Source organism: Lynx canadensis, chromosome E3 (assembly GCF_007474595.2).
Source record: "Lynx canadensis isolate LIC74 chromosome E3, mLynCan4.pri.v2, whole genome shotgun sequence".
Classification (NCBI taxonomy): Eukaryota; Metazoa; Chordata; class Mammalia; order Carnivora; family Felidae; genus Lynx; species Lynx canadensis.
The window spans coordinates 17,184,008-17,207,929 of NC_044318.1; the positions used below are offsets into that span (position 1 = coordinate 17,184,008).

A 23,922-nucleotide genomic window follows, 5' to 3' on the forward strand; every position below is an offset into this window, starting at 1 on the left:
TGGTGTGGTCCTGTTGGATTCAGGAAGTGAACATGTGCCTATTGGTGACTCCTCTCTGGAAATTCAAGTGCTGCTTAGTCTCTCAGCAAACTAAACTTTTTTTTTAAGATTTAAAAACCATGTTTATTATTTTTGAGAGAGAGACAGAGAGACAGAACATGAGCAGGGGAGGGGCAGAGAGACAGGAAGACACAGAATCTGAAGCAGGCTTTAGGCTCTGAGCTATCAGCACAGAGCCTGACACAAGGCTCGAACTCACAAGCCGTGAGACCATGACCTGAGCCAAAGTTGGGTGCTCAACTGACTGAGCCACCCAGGCGCCCCTCCAGCGAATTAAACTTTAAGTCTAGGTGTGTGGACCTTCTGTAGTTAATGAATTGTTTACTTATCTCCCTGAGGCTTGTCATTAGTTTCACTAGGACTTTTAAAATATTTAAAGATGTTTCATTTCTCTTCTATTGTTTTGCTGTGACACCATTTAGAGTATGACTCAACTGGTTTCCTGATTGTTTTGCTAGATAGAACCTGTGCCAGTTATCCAATACAGTGACCCATCTCTTGTCTTCGTCTTTTTGCTATGTTTTGCTATCGCCACAATGTTCTTCAGCTTTATGGTTAGCACATTCTTCAATAAAGGTAAGTCAAAAACTCCTGGGAAAAATTGTCAGTGACTCAGTGGGGATTATATTTGGAAGCTCCTGTGACTTTCATTTGCCATCTCATCTGTAGCTTCTGTTTACATTCTAGCTAAAAAGACAAGTATTATATGTACATGAAATGATTCCAAAAGAAATGAAAGAAGTAGTGAAAATATAGTGTAGTATACATGTGAAAAAGGATAAGAACCAAAATAAGATAATGATTGAGGATTCTTTTTAACCTTTACCTGTGGCTTCACATGTGGTATCTGTTTAACCATCCAGCAGGAATGGTAATGATTGAGATGGCTTCTGTATATTCTACTAGAGGGAATAAAGTCTGTCAGTATGCGATGATGATCCTGGGGTATGTGAAGAGGAAGAAAACAACAAAATTGCTTTCCTGAAATAAAGGGTCTGTGTACTTCATTAATAGATTTTTATTGTGTGTTTGATGTGAATTTGAAATATAGTGTCCCATAGAGCTGACATTGACCTTGGAGACATGCATATCATATGCACAAAAAAAGATTTGACAGGACATGCAGAGAGCAATGAAAATTAATGGATCATAGTATACACACGAAAAAAGAATTAAAATCCTCCAAATTCATATTAAGGTTGAGATAAACCAAAGAATGCTTCCTGTAGAGATTAGTTTTTAAACACTTTTGAAAGACTAGAAGATTGGAATAGGAAGTCAAGTCAATGGATGCAAGCATCATTCATATCTTTGTGCTGGCACGGTGTCTAATATACAAAGGCAAGTGAAAATTGTTTCCTTCCTTTTTGAGGGCTCACATACCAATAGCAGTCATGACCAATAATTCTATTTCATTTTATTTTTATTTTTCTCAGTACATTATCATGAGTATTGTTAGTTAATGGCTCCTCACAAGGCACATGATTGTATGTATGACCATAAACAGCCAACATTAAAAAACAAAACCAGCCAACCCGGAGGTAAAGAAAAGTGTGTCAACATAAGGCACAATGTGATATGCCAAAGAGAAAAAAGATAGTTAAAAAACAAATACTGTTGTTTTCTGTTTCTGGAATTATGGCAGACTAGATATTTAGAAGGTTTTTGTACGTGTCTTTTGGTATATATGTATAAGACTTTCACTGTGGTATATAGTTAGGAAAGGAATTGCTAGGTCATAGCAAGGTTTGTAAATGTCCAGCATGACTACCCATGTCCAACATTTCCAAAGTGGTTGTGTGCCTTTACAGCCCCACTAAAGGAAGATGAGAATTCCTATTGCTCATATCCTTGCCAGAATTTACTGTCAAACTTTAATTTGTGCCACACTAGAGATATGAAATACTATCTTATGGCAGTTCAAACCTTCATTTTCCCACTTACTGATGAAGCTGAGTGTTATTAATATGAGTCACGTGTTTCCTTTTCTATAAAATCTGTGCATGCTTGTCTATTATGATTATTGATTTTCAGGAGTTATTTATATATTCCTACTGCCGACTTTTTGTTAGTTGCAAATGTGTTTCAAAACTTGTCCCAGTTTGGAACTTTTAGCTTTTTGTTAATGTTATCTTTTAATAGCAATTTTAATGTAACCAATTGTTTCCTTTACCAATCTCATCCTTCATAATTTGTGATACTAAATATTTCGGTGAAAAAAAATTTTCCAAGGCACAGAGTTATCTTCCTGTGTTCTATATAGGGATTGATACTTTTGTGTGTGGTATGATATGGTGAATTGATTTTTCCCTCAAGTGCATAAGCAGTTGTCTGGCAACATGTGATAAATAGTTCACCCTTTCCTCACTGCTCGGCAGTACCTATTCTGTTATACGTCAACATCCCCCTCATGTGTGCATTTGTATGGAGGTGGTCCTTTCACTGATACGTTATGTTTGAAGCATATTCACAGCATTTTAGTCAATATAGCTTCATAATAAATCTTATCACCTGGTAGAGAAAGACGTCCAGTCCATTCTTTTTCTTCAAGTATGTCTTTGACTATTCCTGGCCTTTGTTACTCTGTATACATTTTAGAATAAGTAGGTTATATTTCATAAAAAAAATATTGTTTGCATTATCAATCAAAGTGTATTAAATCTATAGATCATTTTGGGGAGAATTAACATCTTTGTAATTTTGAATCATCCTCTTCAAGAACATGATATATATTTCCTTTTGATTAGGTCTTTTAAAATTCTTTTTTCTAGCTTTATATTTTTGTTATAAAAATTTAATAACTGTCTTCCTGAGTGTTTTCATTCTTTATTATTAAAAATGAAATATTATCAAAGTTATATTTTCAGCTGCTTGTGATAATATTTAAATGTTGCCTTTCCTTACAATTTATTAAACTCTCAAATTATTTCTAAGAACTATACATTCCTTTGGATTTTCTATATTCACATTCCTATAACGTGAAAATAAGGTGGGTTTTTTTTTTTCCCTCAGTCATTTTGTCTTATTTTCTTTCACCTCTTACTGCACAGGCTAGATCCTCTAATATATAATAAAAGGAATTAATGTAGATACCTTTGTCTTGTTCCTAAAATTAAATGGAAGTGGGGTTTTGTTGTTTGTTGTTTGTTTTATTTTAGAAAAAGCGTCCATGAGTGGGGGAGAGTGACCAAGGGAGAGAGAGAGACAGAATTCCAGGCAGGGTCCATGCTCAGTGTGGAGCCTGCCATGGGGCTCAATTCCACAACCCTGGAATCATGACCTGAGCTGAAATATAGAGTCAGATGCTCAACCGACTGAGCCACCCAGGTGTCACAAATGGAAATGTTTTTTATTAGTAGTAAATACATACAACATAAAAAATTACCATTTTAGCTATATTAAATAAGTATACAATGTGGTAGCATAAAGTATATTCCTAATATACCATCACTATTATTTAATTTCAAAACATTTTCATCACCTGAAATGGAAACCACATATCTGTTAAGCAGTACTCCCATCCCACCATCCCCTCAGCCCCTGGCAACCACTAATCTGCTTTCTGTTTTTATGGATTTGCCTATCTGGATATCTCATATAAATGTAATGATACAAATATGTGACATTTTGTGTCTGAATTTTTTTACTTAGCTTAATGTTTTCAAGATTCATCTGTTGTGTAGCATTTATCAGTACTTCACTCCTTGTTATGACTGAGTAATATTACATTGAATGGATGTACAACATATTGCTCATCTAGTCGTCCATTCATGGGCATTTGGATTGATTCCTCCTTTGACTCTTGTGAGCCAAAGTGCTTCAATGAACATGTGGGTACAAATTATTGTTTGTGCATGTGCTTTCAATTATTTTGAATATAAACCTCAGAGTAGAATTGTTTGGTCATATGGTAATTTAATTCCCAACTTTTTTGAGGAACCATTAAACTGTTTTCCATAGTTGTTGCAACATTTTACATTTCTACCAAGAATAAAGGAAGGTAACAATTTCTCCACATCCTTGCCACTCCTTGATACATGCCATTTTCTATTATAGCCATCCAAATGAGTGTAAAGTGATACCTCATTGTGATTTTGATTTTCACTTCCCTAAACGGTAATGGTGTTGGGCATCTTTTCATGTGCTTGCTAGTCATTTGTGTATCTTCTTTGGAGGACTGTGTGTTCAAGTCCTTTGACTATCTTTTAATTGGATTGCTTGTATTTTGGTTGGTGTGTTGTAAGAGTTCTCTATATATTCTGGATACTAAGCCCTTTCAGGTACATGATCCTCAAAATACCTTTTGACTCTCTTAATAATATCCTCTGGTGCACAGAAATTCTTAATTTTCATGAAATCCACTTTACCTATTTTTCTCTTGTGTGTGTCAAAGAACCCATTTGCTAAACCTAGGGTCATAAAGATTTACCTGTACATTTTCTTCTGAGAATTTCATAGTTTTAGCTGTTATATTAATGTCTCTTATCCACTTTTAGTGTTTATATATGGTATGAAATCCAGGTCGAAGTTCATACCTTTTGCATTTAGATTATCTGTTTGTCAAAGGACCATTTATTGAAGGGACTGTTCTTTCCCTTATTGATGCTCTTGTCACCATTGTCAAGAATCATGTGTATATATGACATATGACATAAGTCCTTTATTTCCATATTCTCAGATATATTCCACTGGGTTTATATCTATCCTTAGATCAGTAACACACTTTTGAGATTACTATGGTTTTGTAGTAAGTGTTGAAAATGGGAAATGTGAGCCTTCAATTTTGTTTTTGTTTTTGTTGCCTGTTTAGGGTTCTGTGCAATTCAACATGAGTTTTAGGTTTGGCTTTTCTATTTCTGCAAACAAAAAAGGCAAATGGGATTTTTTTTTAAAGATCACAATGAATCTGTAAATCACTTTGGGGAGTATTTTTATCTTAACTATATTGTCTTGTAATTCATGAAGACATTTCTTTCCATGTATTTAGGTAGTCTTTAATTTCATTGAGGAATATTTTATTGTTTTCAGTGTACACTTCTGCAACCCCTTGGTTTAATTTATTCCTAACTATTTTATTTTTTTCTGCTATTACAAATGGAGTTCCTTTTTAATTTTATTTTCAGATTGTTCATTGATAGTGTCAAAAATTCAGCTGAGGGGTGCCTGGGTGGCTTAGTCAGTTACACATCCGACTTTGTCTTAGGTTATGATCTCACTGCTCCTGAGTTTGAGACCTGTGTCGGGCTCTGTGCTGACAGCTCAGAGCCTGGAGCCTGCTTCAGATTCTGTCTCTCCCCTGCTTGCATACTCTCTCTATTTCTCTCTCTCTCTCAAATATAAAACGTTAAAAAAAATTTTAATTCAGCTGATTTTTGTGTATTGAACTTGTACCCTCCATTGTTGCTGAATATGTTCATTAGTTTTAATAGATTTTTTTTGTAGATTCTTTAGGGCTTTCTGCATATAAGATCATGTCATCTGCAAATAGAAAAAATAGAAATAAGCTTACTTCTTCCCCTCCAATTTGGATGTCTTTAATTTTTTTCTTGCCTAATTGCTGTGGCTAGGACTTCTAGTGCTATGTGAATAGAAATGGTGAAAACACTCATATGTGGAATTTAAGAAACAAAACAGATGAACATATGGGAAGGCATGGAGAGAATAAAGGGGAAAAAACCACAAGAGACTCTTAATGATAGAGAACAAATTGAAGGTTGATGGGAGGGATGTGGGTGGGCAATGGGCTAGATGGGTGATGGGTATTAAGGAGAGCACTTGTTCTGATGAGCACTGGGTGTTGTATGTAAGTGATGAATCACTAGATTCTACCCCTGAAACCAATATTACACTGTATCCTAGCTAATTAAAATTTAAATTGAAAAACAAAAACAAAAAAAGAAAGATATGGTGAAAACAGAAACTCTTACCTTCTTCCTAGTCTTGAGGGAAAAATTTCATTCTTAAACCATTAAGTGTGATCTTAGCTGTGGATTTTTCATAATCTCGTTTATCATGTTGAAGTTTCCTTCTTTTCCTAACTTTTGAGATTTTTTTCATGAAATGATGTTGAGTTTTGTCAAATCTGTTATCTGCACAAATTAAGATGATTATATGGGTTTTTTCCTCCTTTCTATTAATGTAGTGTGTTTCCATGGACTGATTTTTCTCTGTTGAACTATCTTTGCATTCCTGGGACAAATCCTACTTAGTCATGGTGTAGAATCCTTTTAATTTGCTGCTGTATATTTGGCAAAGTACAACATCCATTCATAGTAAAAACCCTCAACAAAGTAGGTCTGGAGGGAACATACCTTGACATAATAAGGCCTTAGATGAAAAACACACAACATCATACTCACTGGGGGAAAATTGAAAGCTTTCCCCTTTAAGATCAGGAAAAAGACAAGGATGTCCAATCTCTGCACTTATATTCAACATTGTACTGGAAGTCCTAGCCATAGTAATCAGACAATAAAAAGAAATAGTATGCAACTATATTGGTAAGGAAGAAGGAAAACTTCCACTCTTTCCAGATGACATGGTACTATATTTAGAAAACCATAAGGACTCCACCAAACTACTATAACTGATAAATGAATTCAGTAAAGTCTCAGGATATAAAATCAATGTACAGAAATCTACTGCATTTATATACACTAATAATAAAGCAGCAGAAAGAGAAATTAAGAAAATAATCCCATTTGCAATTGCACCAAAAATAAAATACCTAGGAATGAACTTAACCACAGAGGTGAAGGACCTGTATCCTGAAAACTATAAAACATTGATGAAAAAAATTGAACATGATACAAAGAAATGGAAAAACATTCCATGTTCATGGATTGGAAGAACAAATATTGTTAAAATATTTATACTACCCAAAGCAATCTACAGATTTAATGCAATTCCAGTCAATATACCAACAGCATTTTTCACAGAACTAGAACAAACAATCCTAAAATTTGTATGGAAACATAACAGACTATGATTAGCCAAAGCTGTCTTGTAAAAGAAAAGCAAAACTGGAGGTATCACAGTTCCAGACTTGAAGTATATTACAAAACTGTAATAAAACAATATGGTACTGGCACAAAAATAGACACATAGATCCATAGAACAGAATAGAAAACTCAGAAATAAACCCACCTTTATATGCTAAGTTAATATTTGACAAAGGAGGAAAGAATATCTGATGGGAAAAAGACAGTATCTTCCAACAAATGGTGCTGGGAAAACTGGACAGCTAAAAGAAAATGTACCACTTGGTTAGGATAAAGATGGCGGCGTAGGAGGACGCTGGGCTCACCGCGCGTCCGGCTGATCACTTAGATTCCACCTACACCTGCCTAAATAACCCAGAAAACTGCCAGAGGATTAGCAGAATGGAGTCACCGGACCCAAGTGCAGACGAGAGGCCCACGGAAGAGGGTAGGAAGGGCAGCGAGGCGGTGCGCGCTCCACGGACTGGCGGGAGGAACGGGGCGGAGGGGCGGCTCGCCAGCCAAGCAGAGCCCCCGAGTCCGGCTTGCAAAAGCGGAGGGGCCTGACGGACTGTGTTCCGACAGCAAGCGCGACTTAGCGTCTGGGAGGTCATAAGTTAACAGCTCTGCTCTGAAAGCGGGAAGGCTGGAGGACAAAGGGAGGGTGAGCTGCGGAGCCCCCGGACGACAGAGCTCAGTTTGGCCGGGAACAAAGGCGCTCACCAGCGCCATCTCCCCCGCCCATCCCCCAGCCAAAATCCCAAAGGGAACCGGTTCTGGCCAGGGAAATTGCTCGCTCCGCGCAAACACCCAACTCTGTGCTTCTGCGGAGCCAAACCTCCGGCAGCGGATCTGACTCCCTCCGGCTGCCACAGGGCCCCTCCTGAAGTGGATCACCTAAGGAGAAGCGAGCTAAGCCTGCCCCCCCTGCCGCCGTGCACCTTGCCTACCCACCCCAGCTAATACGCCAGATCCCCAGCACCACAAGCCTGGCAGTGTGCAAGTAGCCCAGACTGGCCACACCACCCCACAGGGAATCCCGCCCCTAGGAGAGGGGAAGAGAAGGCACACACCAGTCTGACTGTGGCCCCAGCGGTGGGCTGGGGGCAGACATCAGGTCGGACTGCGGCCCCGCCCACCAACTCCAGTTATACACCACAGCACAGGGGAAGTGCCCTGCAGGTCCTCACCACACCAGGGACTATCCAAAATGACCAAGCGGAAGAATTCCCCTCAGAAGAATCTCCAGGAAATAACAACAGCTAATGAGCTGATCAAAAAGGATTTAAATAATATAACAGAAAGTGAATTTAGAATAATAGTCATAAAATTAATCACTGGGCTGGAAAACAGTATACAGGACAGCAGAGAATCTCTTGCTACAGAGATCAAGGGACTAAGGAACAGTCACGAGGAGCTGAAAAACGCTTTAAAGGAAATGCAAAACAAAATGCAAACCACCACGGCTCAGATGGAAGAAGCAGAGGAGAGAATAGGTGAACTAGAAGATAAAGTTATGGAAAAAGAGGAAGCTGAGAAAAAGAGAGATAAAAAAATCCAGGAGTATGAGGGGAAAATTAGAGAACTGATACACTAAAAAGAAATAATATACGCATAATTGGTATCCCAGAGGAGGAAGAGAGAGGGAAAGGTGCTGAAGGGGTACTTGAAGAAATAATAGCTGAGAACTTCCCTGAACTGGGGAAGGAAAAAGGCATTGAAATCCAAGAGGCACAGAGAACTCCCTTCAGACGTAACTTGAATCGATCTTCTGCACGACATATCATAGTGAAACTGGCAAAATACAAGGATAAAGAGAAAATTCTGAAAGCAGCAAGGGATAAACGTGCCCTCACATATAAAGGGAGACCTATAAGACTCGTGACTGATCTCTCTTTTGAAACTTGGCAGGCCAGAAAGAATTGGCATGAGATTTTCAGTGTGCTAGACAGAAAAAATATGCAGCCGAGAATCCTTTATCCAGCAAGTTTGTCATTTAGAATAGGAGAGATAAAGGTCTTCCCAAACAAACAAAAACTGAAGGAATTTGTCACCACTAAACCAGCCCTACAAGAGATCCTAAGGGGGACCCTGTGAGACAAAGTACCAGAGACATCACTACAAGCATAAAACATACAGACATCCCAATGACTCTAAACCCGTATCTTTCTTTTTTTTTTTTTTTTTTAATTTTTTTTTCAACATTTATTTATTTTTTGGGACAGAGAGAGACAGAGCATGAATGGGGGAGGGGCAGAGAGAGAGAGAGACACAGAATCGGAAACAGGCTCCAGGCTCTGAGCCATCAGCCCAGAGCCTGACGCGGGGCTCGAACTCACGGACCGCGAGATCGTGACCTGGCTGAAGTCGGACGCTTAACCGACTGCGCCACCCAGGCGCCCCGAAACCTGTATCTTTCTATAATAACACTGAATGTAAATGGATTAAATGCACCAACCAAAAGACATAGGGTATCAGAATGGATAAAAAAACAAGACCCATCTATTTGCTGTCTACAAGAGACTCATTTTAGACCTGAGGACACCTTTAGATTCAGAGTGAGGGGATGGAGAACTATTTATCATGCTATTGGAAGCCAAAAGAAAGCTGGAGTAGCCATACTTATATCAGACAAACTAGACTTTCAATTAAAGGCTGTAACAAGAGATGAAGAAGGACATTATATAATAGTTACAGGGTCTATCCATCAGGAAGAGCTAACAATTATAAATGTCTATGCGCCGAATACCGGAGCCCCCAAATATATAAAACAATTACTCATAAACATAAGCAACCTTATTGATAAGAATGTGGTAATTGCAGGGGACTTTAACACCCCACTTACAGAAATGGATAGATCATCTAGACACACGGTCAATAAAGAAACAAGGGCCCTGAATGATACATTGGATCAGATGGACTTGACAGATATATTTAGAACTCTGCATCCCAAAGCAACAGAATATACTTTCTTCTTGAGTGCACATGGAACATTCTCCAAGATAGATCATATACTGGGTCACAAAACAGCCCTTCATAAGTTTACAAGAATTGAAATTATACCATGCATACTTTCAGACCACAATGCTATGAAGCTTGAAATCAACCACAGGAAAAAGTCTGGAAAACCTCCAAAAGCATGGAGGTTAAAGAACACCCTACTAACGAATGAGTGGGTCAACCAGGCAATTAGAGAAGAAATCAAAAAATATATGGAAACAAACGAAAATGAAAATACAACAATCCAAATGCTTTGGGATGCAGCGAAGGCAGTCCTGAGAGGAAACTACATTGCAATCCAGGCCTATCTCAAGAAACAAGAAAAATCCCAAATACAAAATCTAACAGCACACCTAAAGGAAATAGAAGCAGAACAGCAAAGGCAGCCTAAACCCAGCAGAAGAAGAGAAATAATAAAGATCAGAGCAGAAATAAACAATAGAGAATCTAAAAAAACTGTAGAGCAGATCAATGAAACCAAGAGTTGGTTTTTTGAAAAAATAAACAAAATTGACAAACCTCTAGCCAGGCTTCTCAAAAAGAAAAGGGAGATGACCCAAATAGATAAAATCATGAATGAAAATGGAATTATTACAACCAATCCCTCGGAGATACAAACAATTATCAGGGAATACTATGAAAAATTATATGCCAACAAATTGGACAACCTGGAAGAAATGGACAAATTCCTGAACACCCACACTCTTCCAAAACTCAATCAGGAGGAAATAGAAAGCTTGAACAGACCCATAACCAGCGAAGAAATTGAATTGGTTATCAGAAATCTCCCAACAAATAAGAGTCCAGGACCAGATGGCTTCCCAGGGGAGTTCTACCAGACATTTAAAGCAGAGATAATACCTATCCTTCTCAAGCTATTCCAAGAAATAGAAAGGGAAGGAAAACTTCCAGACTCATTCTATGAAGCCAGTATTACTTTGATTCCTAAACCAGACAGAGACCCAGTAAAAAAAGAGAACTACAGGCCAATATCCCTGATGAATATGGATGCAAAAATTCTCAATAAGATACTAGCAAATCGAATTCAACGGCATATAAAAAGAATTATTCACCATGATCAAGTGGGATTCATTCCTGGGATGCAGGGCTGGTTCAACATTCGCAAATCAATCAACGTGATACATCACATTAACAAAAAAAAAGAGAAGAACCATATGATCCTGTCAATCGATGCAGAAAAGGCCTTTGACAAAATCCAGCACCCTTTCTTAATAAAAACCCTTGAGAAAGTCGGGATAGAAGGAACATACTTAAAGATCATAAAAGCCATTTATTAAAAGCCCACAGCTAACATCATCCTCAACGGGGAAAAACTGAGAGCTTTTTCCCTGAGATCAGGAACACGACAGGGATGCCCACTCTCACCGCTGGTGTTCAACATAGTGCTGGAAGTGCTAACATCAGCAATCAGACAACAAAAGGAAATCAAAGGCATCAAAATTGGCAAAGATGAAGGCAAGCGTTCGCTTTTTGCAGATGACATGATATTATACATGGAAAATCCGATAGACTCCACCAAAAGTGCTAGAACTGATACATGAATTCAGCAAAGTTGCAGGATACAAAATCAATGTACAGAAATCAGTTGCATTCTTATACACTAACAATGAAGCCACAGAAAGACAAATAAAGAAACTGATCCCATTCACAATTGCACCAAGAAGCATAAAATACCTAGGAATAAATCTAACCAAAGATGTAAAGGATCTGTATGCTGAAAACTATAGAAAGCTTATGAAGGTAATTGAAGAAGATTTAAAGAAATGGAAAGACATTCCCTGCTCATGGATTGGAAAAATAAATATTGTCAAAATGTCAATTCTACCCAAAGCTATCTACACATTCAATGCAATCCCAATCAAAATTGCACGAGCATTCTTCTCGAAATTAGAACAAGCAATCCTAAAATTCCTATGGAACCACAAAAGGCCCCGAATAGCCAAAGGAATTTTGAAGAAGACCAAAGCAGGAGGCATCACAATCCCAGACTTTAGCCTCTACTACAAAGCTGTCATCATCAAGACAGCATGGTATTGGCACAAAAACAGACACATAGACCAATGGAATAGAATAGAAACCCCAGAACTAGACCCACAAACGTATGGCCAACTCATCTTTGACAAAGCAGGAAAGAACATCCAATGGAAAAAAGACAGTCTCTTTAACAAATGGTGCTGGGAGAACTGGACAGCAAAATGCAGAAGGTTGAAACTAGACCACTTTCTCACACCATTTACAAAAATAAACTCAAAATGGATAAAGGACCTAAATGTGAGACAGGAAACCATCAAAACCCTAGAGGAAAAAGCAGGAAAAGACCTCTCTGACCTCAGCCATAGCACTCTCTTACTCGACACATCCCCAAAGGCAAGGGAATTAAAAGCAAAAGTGAATTACTGGGACCTTATGAAGATAAAAAGCTTCTGCACAGCAAAGGAAACAACCAACAAAACTAAAAGGCAACCAACGGAATGGGAAAAGATATTTGCAAATGACATATCGGACAAAGGGCTAGTATCTAAAATCTCTAAAGAGCTCACCAAACTCCACACCCAAAAAACAAATAACCCAGTGAAGAAATGGGCAGAAAACATGAATAGACACTTCTCTAAAGAAGACATCCAGATGGCCAACAGGCACATGAAAAGATGTTCAGCGTCGCTCCTTATCAGGGAAATACAAATCAAAACCACACTCAGGTATCACCTCACGCCAGTCAGAGTGGCCAAAATGAACAAATCAGGAGACTATAGATGCTGGAGAGGATGTGGAGAAACGGGAACCCTCTTGCACTGTTGGTGGGAATGCAAATTGGTGCAGCCGCTCTGGAAAGCAATGTGGAGGTTCCTCAGAAAATTAAAAATAGACCTACCCTATGACCCAGCAATAGCACTGCTAGGAATTTATCCAAGGGATACAGGAGTACTGATGCATAGAGGCCCTTGTACCCCAATGTTCATAGCAGCACTCTCAACAATAGCCAAATGATGGAAAGAGCCTAAATGTCCCATCAACTGATGAATGGATAAAGAAATTGTGGTATATATTCACAATGGAATACTATGTGGCAATGAGAAAAAATGAAATATGGCCTTTTGTAGCAACGTGGATGGAACTGGAGAGTGTAATGCTAAGTGAAATAAGCCATACAGAGAAAGACAGATACCATATGTTTTCACTCTTATGTGGATCCTGAGAAGCTTAACAGAAACCCATGGGGGAGGGGAAGGGAAAAAAAGAGGTTAGAGTGGGAGAGAGCCAAAGCATAAGAGACTGTTAAAAACTGAGAACTGAGGGTTGATGGGGGGTGGGAGGGAGGGGAGGGTGGGTGATGGGTATTGAGGAGGGCACCTTTTGGGATGAGCACTGGGTGTTGTATGGAAACCAATTTGTCAATAAATTTCATATATATAAAAAAAAAAAAGAAAATGTACCACTTTCTTATACTACCAAAAATAAACTCAAAATGGATTAAATACCTAAATGTGAGACCTGGAACCATAAAAATCCTAGAGGAGAGCATGAGCAATAATTTCTTTGACATTGACCATAGCAACATTTTTCTAGATATGTCTGTTGAGGCAAGGGAAATAAAAGCAAAGATATTTAACTACTGGGACTACATCAAAATAAAAATCTTCTGCACAGAAAAGGAAACAATCAGCAGAACTAAAAGGCACCCCCCGGAATGGGAGAAGATATTTGCATATGACATATCTGTTAAAGGGTTAGTATCCCAAATATATAAAGAACTTATAAAACTCAACACCCCAAAAACTAATGATTCAATTAAAAATGGGCAGAAGACATGAATAGACATGTTTACAAAGAGGACATCCAGATGGCCAACAGACACATGAAAAGATGGTCATCATCACTGATCATCAGGGAAATACAAATCAAAACTACAATGAGATGTCATCTCATACCTGTCAGAATGGCTAAAATCAAAAACACAAAGAATAACAAGTGTTGATGAGGATGTGGAGAAAAAAGAATCCTCGTGTACTATTGGTAAGAATGAAAATGGTGGAGTTACTGTGGGAAATGGTATGGAGGTTCCTCAAAAAATTAAAAATGGAACTACCATAAGATCCAGTAATTCCATTGCTAAGTATTTACCCCAAAAATACAAAAACATGAATTCACAGGGACACATGCACCCCTGTGTTCATTGTAGCATTATTTACAATAGCTAAATTATGAAGTCATCCCAAGTGTCCTTCAATAGATGAATGGATAAAGATGTGGCATATATATACAATGGAATATACTTTGGCCATGAAAAAGAATTTGGCCACTTGCAACAATGGATGGAGCTAGAGAGTATTTTGCTAAGCAAAATAAGTCAGTCAGAGAAAGACAAATACCATATGATTTCACTCGTGTGGAATTTAGGAAATAAAACAGTACAAAAAACGAGGGAGGGGGGAAGGAAGAGAGAGAGAGAGAGAGAGAGACAGAAACAGACTCTTAACTATAGAGAACTAACTGATGGTCACCAGAGGGGAGGTGCACTGAGTAATGTATAAAATTGTTGAATCAATGCATTGTAAACCTGAAACTAATGTAACCCTGTCTGTTAACCATACTGGAATTAAAATATATACCTTAAAAAAATGTTGCTGTATTCAGTTTACTAGATTTTGTTGATGACTTTTGCATCTGTTATTCACATTTTATTTTCTTGTGATGTCTCTCTCTGACTTTGTTACTGGGGTTATGCTTTCCTCACAGAGTGAGTTATGAAGCATTCCTTTCTCTATTTATTTTGGTAACTTTGAGGGGGATTGGTGTTAATTATTCTCTAAGTTTTCATATAATTCACCAGTGAAGCCATATAGTACTTTGTTTTTTCAATTGGAAAGTTTTTGATAGTAATTTAACATCTTTGCTTGTTATAGGTCTATTCAGATTTTCTATATCTTCTTGAGTCAGTATTGGCAGGATCTGCATTTCAAAGATTTTGCCCATTGCATCAAGGTTGTGTAGTTTGTTGCTATGCAGTTATTATTAATATTTCTTATTTGTATTACTTTCAAGTTGGTGTGAAAGTGCACATCTTTCTGATTTTAGTAATTCTTTTTTTAGGAGGTATATGTAAAAGGTTATTAATTTTGTTGACCTTTTCAAAGAAAAAAAAACTTCTGTTTTTCTTAATTGGCTCATTGTTTTCCTATTCTCTATTTTATTTGTCTCTACTTTAATCATTATTATTTCCTTTTTTCTGCTAGCTTTAGGTTTAGCTTGTTCTTCTTTCTCCTTTTCCTTAAGGTGGAAAGTTAGGTTATGATTTGAGATATTTCTTCTTTTTTAATGTAGGTCTTTACAGCTATAAATTTTCCACAGCACTGCTTTCGTTGTATCTCGTATGTTTTGGTATGTTGTATTTTTGTTTCATTTATCCTTAAATATTTTCTAATTTTCCTTGAATTTCTTCTTTGACACATTGGTTGTTTAAGAGATTTTTTTCTATAATTTTCACACATTTTTTGGTTTAATTTGTACACATTTGTAACTTTCCACCTGATTTCTTGCTTCATTCCATTGCAGTCCTAAAATATCGTTTGTGTGATTTAAACCTTTTTAAAAGATTTATTGAGACTTGTTTTGTGGTCTAACATATAGTCTTTCCTAGAGAATGTTCCATGTGCACTTAAGAATATATATTCTGGGGTGCTTGGTTGACTCAGCCTATTAAGCATCTGACTTGATTTTGGCTCAGGTCATGATCTCATGGTTCATGAGATCAAGCCCCCTATGTGACTCTGCACTGACAGCATGGAGCCTGCTTGGGATTCTCTCTCTCTCTCTCTCTCTCTCTCTCTCTCTCTCTCTGCCCCTCCCCCACTCACACACTCGCTCTGTCTCAAAATAAATAAACATTCTTTAAAAATGAATAATATATGGGGCGCCTGGGTGGCACAGTTGGTTAAGCGTCCGACTTCAGCTAGGTCACGATCTCGCGGTCCGTGAGTTCGAGCCCCGCGTCAGGCTCTGGGCTGATGGCTCAGAGCCTGGAGCCTGTTTCTGATTCTGTGTCTCCCTCTCTCTCTGCCCCTCCCCCATTCATGCTCTGTCTCTCTCTGTCCCAAAAATAAATAAACGTTGAAAAAAAAATTTAAAAAAAAATCAATAATATATATTCTGCTCTTTTTGGATGGAGTATTATGTATGTCTTTTAGGTAAAGTTAGTTTACTGTGTTGTTTAAGTCCTCTCTTGATCATCTGTCTAGTTGTTCTCTCCATCATTGAAAGCTGGGTATTGAAGTTGTTAAGTATTATTAGAGAGCTTTCTATTTCTCCCTTCAGTTGTCTTTTTTTTGTTCTTGGAATTCTCTTGTTAGATGAATATATGTTTTTAATTATTACATCTTTTTGATTGACACTTCCATAAGTGTATGATATCCCTGATTGTGTCTTGTAACAATTTTTTACTTAAAGCCTATTTTATCCTATATTAGTTGAGTTACTCTAGCTCTCTTTTGGTTACTATTTACATGAAATATCTTATTCCATTCTTTCCCTTTAACAAAATTGTATCTTTGGATCTTAAAATTTTTTTTATGTTTTATTTATTTTTGAGAGAGAGACAGAGACAGAGACAGAGCATGACCCGAATAGGGGCAGAGAGACAAGGAGACACAGAATCTGAAGCAGGCTCTAGGCTCTGAGCTGTCAGCACAGAGTCCAAGGTGGGGCTTGAACTCGGGAACTGTGAGATCATGACCTGAGCCGGAAGTCAAACACTTAACGAGTGAGCCACACAGGCACCCCTGGATCATTTTTAAAAAATCCCTTCTATTACCTTCACTTTTTAATTGGAGTTTAATCCATTTATATTGAAAATAATTACTGATAATGGAGGACTTATATCTGCCATTTTGGTATTTGTATTTTATATATCATACCTTTTTTGTTCCTTATATCCTCCATTTTGATTCCCTTATCATTTTTTTTGTATGTATTTTCTAGTTATTTTCTTAAGGGGTAATTTGGAGAGTACAATGAACACTTTAAACAACTTAATTATAATTAATACTAATTTAGCTTTAATAGTATTAAAAGCTCTGCTCCTGTCAGTCTCCATCTACCTTTTATGTTGGTATTTTCACAAACTGCATCTTTATATTTATATACTTATTAACACATCTTTACAGTTATTTACATGGATTTATTTAAGTCATATAGGAAACAAAAAGAGGTGTTATAAACCAGAAAATACCATAATTCTGATTTACATATTTATCGATGCAGTTACCTTCACTGGAGTTTTCTATTTCTTTATATGGCTTTGAGTGACTATCCAGTATCCTTTCATTCAGATTGTTCATCCTTGTGTGGCACATGTACAAGCAACAAACTCCATCAATTTTTGTTGATTTGGAAATTTCTTTTTTTTTTTAATGTTTATTCATTTTTTTGAGAGAGAGACAGAACATGAGTGGGGAGGAGCAGACAGAGAGGGAGACACAGAAACCAAAGCAGGCTCCAGGGTATGAGCTATCAGCACGGAGCCTAATGCGGGGCTCAAACCCACAAACCATAAGATCATAACCTGAGCCTAAGACAGAAGCTTAACCGACTAGCCACTCAGATGCCCTGATTTGGAAATTTCTTAATGTCTACTTCATTCTTGAATGATAGTTTTGGTGTGTGCAGAATTCTTGCTTAACAGTTTATTTTTACTTTTAATGCTTTAAAAATGTCACTCTACCTCCTTCTGGCCTGCAGCTTTCTGGCAAATTGGTTTTTAATCTGGTACATTATGAAACAGTTCTCTCTTGCTGCTTTCAAGATTCTTTTTTTTTGTCTTTGACTTTCCTCATTTTTGTTTTAATGTGTCTTAGTGCTGATTCCTTTGATTTTATTCCACTTGGAGTTTGTGTAGCTTTTTGGATTTGTACATTTATGTCTTTCATCAAATTTGGGAATTTTTCAGCCATTATTCCTTCATATAATTTCTCTCACCCTTTCTCTCCCTCTTTAATTTCTATGACTCCACAATTATGCACTTTCTGGTACCCTTCATGGTGTCCCACAGGTCTCTTAGGCTCAATTAATCTTTCCTTATTCTTTTTCTGCTCTTCAGATCACATAATATCAGTTGTCTTCAGTTTGCTGATTTTTTTCTTCTGCCTACTCATATATACTGTTGAACCCCTCTAATCAAATTTTCATTTCAGTTTTCTGTTTAAGCCCCCAAATTTCTGTTTGATGTCTTTTTATAATTTAAATCTCTTTATTGATATTTTCTGGTTCATGGGATATGATTCTTGTTATTTCCTTTAGCTCTTTACTAATAGTCTCCTTTAGATATCTGTGCATATTTAGAGCACTCTATTTAAAGTCTTTGATTAATAATGTAATGTGGTAATTCTAGAAATGTCTCCCCCAGCTTCATGGTTTATTGTTGGTTGTGTGGATTGTAGTTATTAACTTAGTAAGTTTTCTAAACTATTTTTACAAAGACTGTATTATTTTGATGTGTAATCACTGAAGTCTGTGCTCTGTTGGTTTAGTAGTCAGCCAGCGATTTGACAGATTTCCTTAACTAGAGCAAAAAAAAAAAGTATACTCTCTGATTGGCTCTCTGTTGGGCACTCTTTCAATGTTTAGCTTTAGTCTTCACTTCTCACTTTTGCAGAGCCTAAAGGTCAGCTCAAGGTTAAAGAGTAGGGTCTTCTCAGGTCAGTTTTGAACACTGTCCAACCCTGAGCATGTGAGTGGCCTTCTAGATTCTCCACTATATGTGGAAGTTTTTTAATGCCCTTATTCTTCCTTGTGTTTCTTCTTCACACCTTTTTTTCACCAGGCTTTTTGTTGTGTCTGCTACTTTTCTCATTGTTATCCTTTGCAGCAGTCAACTGTGGGAAGTGTGTTTGCCTTTAAATGTTTTCAACAAACACTGATTGGGAGGCTGACGCTGCTCTGAGAAAGTTCAGAGGGGTGTGAAACAATGTGAAGTCCTTGAGCCACTTCCTCCGGAATCCCTCAAGGAGCCATCAGGCAGATCAGAAGAGTCAAGCACAGTTCTTTAAGAGTCAAGTCTGTATTGCACCCTCTGGTAACAGCAAGTCATATCAGGAAGGTAGACACCATCCCCATGGTTGGCACTGAGCTGGGGAGTCAGTTATGGTAGGCAGTTAAGAAAAAAACACCATAATGTTGTTTTACTGAAAGTTGTCAGCTTTTTTTCTTTATTTAAGCATTTCCCTGGTGCTTATAAGTGTTAAAAATAACATTCCAGACCTCCAAAAAATCAGCTGATTCTGACAGCTTGAACCAATCAAGCTTATATTTGTCAGTTTACTCATTGTTTAGTAGAATACAGTTTTGGAGTTCTGCCTAAAAGAAACATTTTAACAGTTTACCATTTGATATGTGACATTGTGATTTATAATATATATATATATATATATATATATATATATATATAGTCTTGGTCCCCTTTTCTGGCACATAGATTTTAAAATCTTTGAAATTTTTGAAGTGTTGAGAACAGAGGTGTCTTTTGTTACGTATTGAGGTGGCTTTTGGAAAGCACCTAAGGATGGGGGATGGTTGCCGCAGGAGCCAACCATGTGATTAGAAGATTGGAACTCTCAGTCTCACTCCCTTGACCTCCAGCATCCAGGAGAAGGCCTGGAGGTTGAATCAGTCATCCATTGATAACTGATGATTTAATCAATTGTGCCTATTTAATGTATGAAGCCTCCATAAAAATCCAAAAGGATGGATTAGGATTGCTTCCAGTTTGGTGAACATCTGAATATTTGGGGAGAGTGGTGGAATGGGAGAGGACAAGGAAGCACCATGCCTTTGTGCTATATCTTATCTTATGCCTCTTTCCATCTGGCAGTTCCTGTGTTGTATTGTTTAGAAATAAACTAATGGTCTGGTAAGTAACATGTTTCTCTCAGTTGTGTGAGCTGCTCTAGCAGATTAATTGAGCCTAAGGAAGTTGTCCTTGAAGCCTCTGATCTATAATCAGTCAGCAGAAGCAAAGGTAATAATCTGGGCTTATGACTGGCATCTGAAGTCAGGGTAGGGGGAATGGCTCTGTAGGACTGAATCCTTAAACTATGGAATCTGATGCTATCTTGGGATAAATAGTGTCAAAATTGAGTGACACCCAGCTAATGTCCTGGAGACTTGCTTGGTGGTATGGGGAACCCCCCCACACACACACACACATCCACTTTAAAATTGGGGTCCACAACAAGTTTTTAGGGTATAAGGTGACTGGAAGCTTTTAAAGTATATAGATATATAATTATCAGGTTAAAAAGATTCTGTTCATTTACTGTTTAAGAATTTTATCTAAGCTAAGGATATTGAGTTTTATTTAACATTTTAATTTGCATTTATTTAGATGGTAAAAATATATTTCTTCTTAATGTGCATTATATAAGCTGATTTTTAAATGCTATACCAATCTCATATTCTTTTTTTTTTCAATATATGAAATTTATTGTCAAATTGGTTTCCATACAACACCCAGTGCTCATCCCAAAAGGTGCCCTCCTCAATACCCATACCAATCTCATATTCTTAGAATAAATTTGTCAAGATATGTTTTCCTTTGTATACAGGCTGGATTCATTTTGCTAATATTTAGTTTAAAATTTTTACCTATATGTTCAGTAGTGAAATTGCTCTATAATTTCCTTTTTTGTACTGCCTTTGTTTGATTTTGATATCAAGTTATGGTAGTTTTATAAAAGTACTTAGGAAGGATATCCTCTTTTTCTGTATCTCTATCTCTCTGGAAATTTCAGTACAGTGTCCTAATCATTTCCTCTTTGAATATCTGCTAGAAGTTGCTGAAAAAGCACTGAGAAGGTTTTTAATTATTGATTCAATTTCTTTAATGACTGTAGGACATTCAGGTTTTCTAGTTCTTTCAATTTTGGTAAGTTCTGTTTTCTTTAATTTATACTTTTAGTTTTGAAATTTATTGGTGCAATATCATTAATTTAATATGTGTTTCTTCTGTTTTTAATGTCTGTAAGTATCTGTCATGATATATCCTTTTTTACTCTTTGTACTGGTAATTTGTGCCTTCTGTCTTTTTTCTTGATCAGTTTCATAACAGGTTTGTTAGCATTATTAGTCTCTACAGAGATTCAGCTTTTGGCTTTGTTGGTATAGTTTTGTTCTAATTTCTGCTTTTTTTTTTTTTTCAACATTTATTTATTTTTTGGGACAGAGAGAGACAGAGCATGAACGGGGGAGGGGCAGAGAGAGAGGGAGACACAGAATCGGAAACAGGCTCCAGGCTCTGAGCCATCAGCCCAGAGCCCGACGCGGGGCTCGAACTCCCGGACCGTGAGATCGTGACCTGGCTGAAGTCGGACGCTCAACCGACTGCGCCACCCAGGCGCCCCTCTAATTTCTGCTTTTATCTTTACCCTTACGTTCCATAAACTTTGTGTTTATTGCCGTTTTTTAAAGCTTTTGGTAGTGAATATTTGTCTTATTTCTTTCAAGAAATGAATTTAAGGCTCGTCATTTCCCTCTTAGTACTGGTTTGCATGACACAAATTTTGATAAGTAAGCTTTTTTTGGTTGTTACTTTATTTTTTTAATTTTTTTTAGTGTTTATTTTTTGAGAGAGAGAAAATGAGCAGGGGAGAGGCAGGGAGAGGGAGACACAGAATCCCAAGCAGGCTCCAGGCTCTGAGCTGTCACCACAGAGCCTGATATGGAACTTGAACTCACAAGATTATGACCTGAGCCGCAGTCGGAGGCTTAACCAACTGAGCCACCCAGGCACCCCTGAGCTATTACTTTAAAATGTTTTATAATTTTCCTTGTAATTTCCTTCTTTAAATGAGAATTATTCAAAGAGTGTGTCTTAATTTCTCAACATACTGGATTTTTTAGTCATCTTCTGGTTATTGATTCCCAATTTAATTTAAATCCTTTAAAATTTGTTAGGATTTATTTTATGACCTAGTTAATGTCTAGTTTTTTTAAATTAATATTCCAAGTCTGTTTGAAAAAATATATATGATGAGGTTGTTTGGGGTAGTTGACATGTATTTTCATTTAGGCCAAGTTTGTTAATCTGGAGAAAGATGGTTAACGTTTCTACTCTGGTTGTAAATTTGCATATTTCTTCTAGAATCTGTTACTTTTTGCCGTATATACTTTGATTCTTTTTTATCAGGTGCATCTGATATATTGCCTTTATTATCCCTTATTTGTCCCCTCTCATTCTCTTTATAATTTTAATTTTAGAAAATAACAGACATGTACATGTACATAAGACATGTACATAAAGATGAGTACATAAAACATAATTGTTCTAGTTGGTGAATATAGTATGTGGAGTGAGGTAAAGAAGAAAAGCAAGAATCATTCCTAATAGTGGGATAATATGTTGTATTTCATAATATTCAATTTTTATTTAGATGCTAAATTTTGCTTCCCAATGATGTTAATTGGTTTCTTAACAGGGATTTTCTTTTTGGTGTTTTATCAGAGTCACATTTTTGGAACTCTTCATATTCTAAACCATATCTGGCTTTTTAAGACCAACTTTGTATTTCTGTTTATTCAAGTATACTTCTTTTCCCCCAGTATTATGACATAGACTGAATCTCATAGTGTCTGGAAATAGAATCTAGATATTTTCTGATACCATAATAACAGTATTTACATTTATAATTTTTTTATGCTGAGTGATAATAAATATGTAAAATTTCTATTAAGAGCTATAATATTTATAGTACTACATATAGAATGACAAATTCCAGAAAAATCAGTTACTAAAATGTTTAATTTCAGACTTTTATTCATTCAAAAAATACTTCTGAGCACTTAGGAAGTGCCAAGTATTATATAATGTGCTGAGGAAGCAATGGTGAACAAAAAAAATTTTATTCTCAATGTGCTTATTTTATTACATACATCCTACAAAATATTTGTAGTTGAGGCTTTTGCATAATGCTTAAATTGACCTTATAATTTCCTTTTTATTTCTAGTACATTTTGCTGTTTCTTTTGGAGGTTTCATTTATCTCGTTACCTACTTTCCAGTTGTTACTGTCTCTATAAACTTTGCAGAAATGACATTCACCCAGAAGCTGGCTTCCTGTCTCAGCTCAAATATAGCAATGGGGCTGGGAACTAAATTCCTAGTCAAGGCAGAAATGGAGAGTGAGTATTTACCTTGTAAATTTGGCCATATTCTCATAAGATATTCACAGTTTTAAAGTTGATTAATATTGTTAAACTGCCCTTCAAAAAATGATATTACTTCATACCACCACCTGTAGCACATGAGTTCCTCCACATTCTCTGCATAAATTTATTCAAGTCTGCTACTCCATTTGGAGTTCCTGGCTGCTCTTTGATGCTAGGAGAGAAAGCAGCACAGGTCTGCTTTTAGCACCTTTCAGTCTTCCTTTTTTCATCAGTGCAATATCTATGCAAAAATTCTTCTAGTCTTCTCTTCTGTAGATAGCATTTATTTCTGCTTTTCAATGATTATGTTTTCCAAAATTATATTTTGCAGTGAACATTTAGCATGAGGAGGGATTGAGAGAAAGGAGTCAGTGTCTTCACCCATAGGGGCTTCCTTATTTTTCTTAAAGCTTATATTCCTGAGTTTTTAGTATATGTATTTTGTTTTGGTTTCACTCATAACTGATTGTTTCTGGCACACTAGAAAACATCTTAAATGATTACTTTCTCAAATGTCCTAAATTCTAGTGGTATTAGAAAGTAACTGACTATAGCAGGAATTTCTAGAAAATATTAACACCTTTTCTCTTCACTCTTTAATTATGATGCAGATGGATAACTGTTTTAGTGTCGGTTGGCACCTAAATTAAATGTCAACTGTTGTCTC

General features: G+C 36.8%; 1 protein-coding gene across 1 annotated transcript in view; it reads left to right on the forward strand.

Moving 5' to 3' along the window:
• LOC115504396 (ATP-binding cassette sub-family A member 3-like) overlaps window positions 1-23,922 on the forward strand; it is a 188,254-nt gene that overhangs the window by 26,469 nt on the left and 137,863 nt on the right. The window contains exons 7-8 of the mRNA XM_032591645.1: window positions 519-636; window positions 23,055-23,228. Of these exons, the coding sequence (XP_032447536.1) occupies window positions 519-636; window positions 23,055-23,228 (292 nt within the window). The remainder of the gene's footprint in view (window positions 1-518; window positions 637-23,054; window positions 23,229-23,922) is intronic.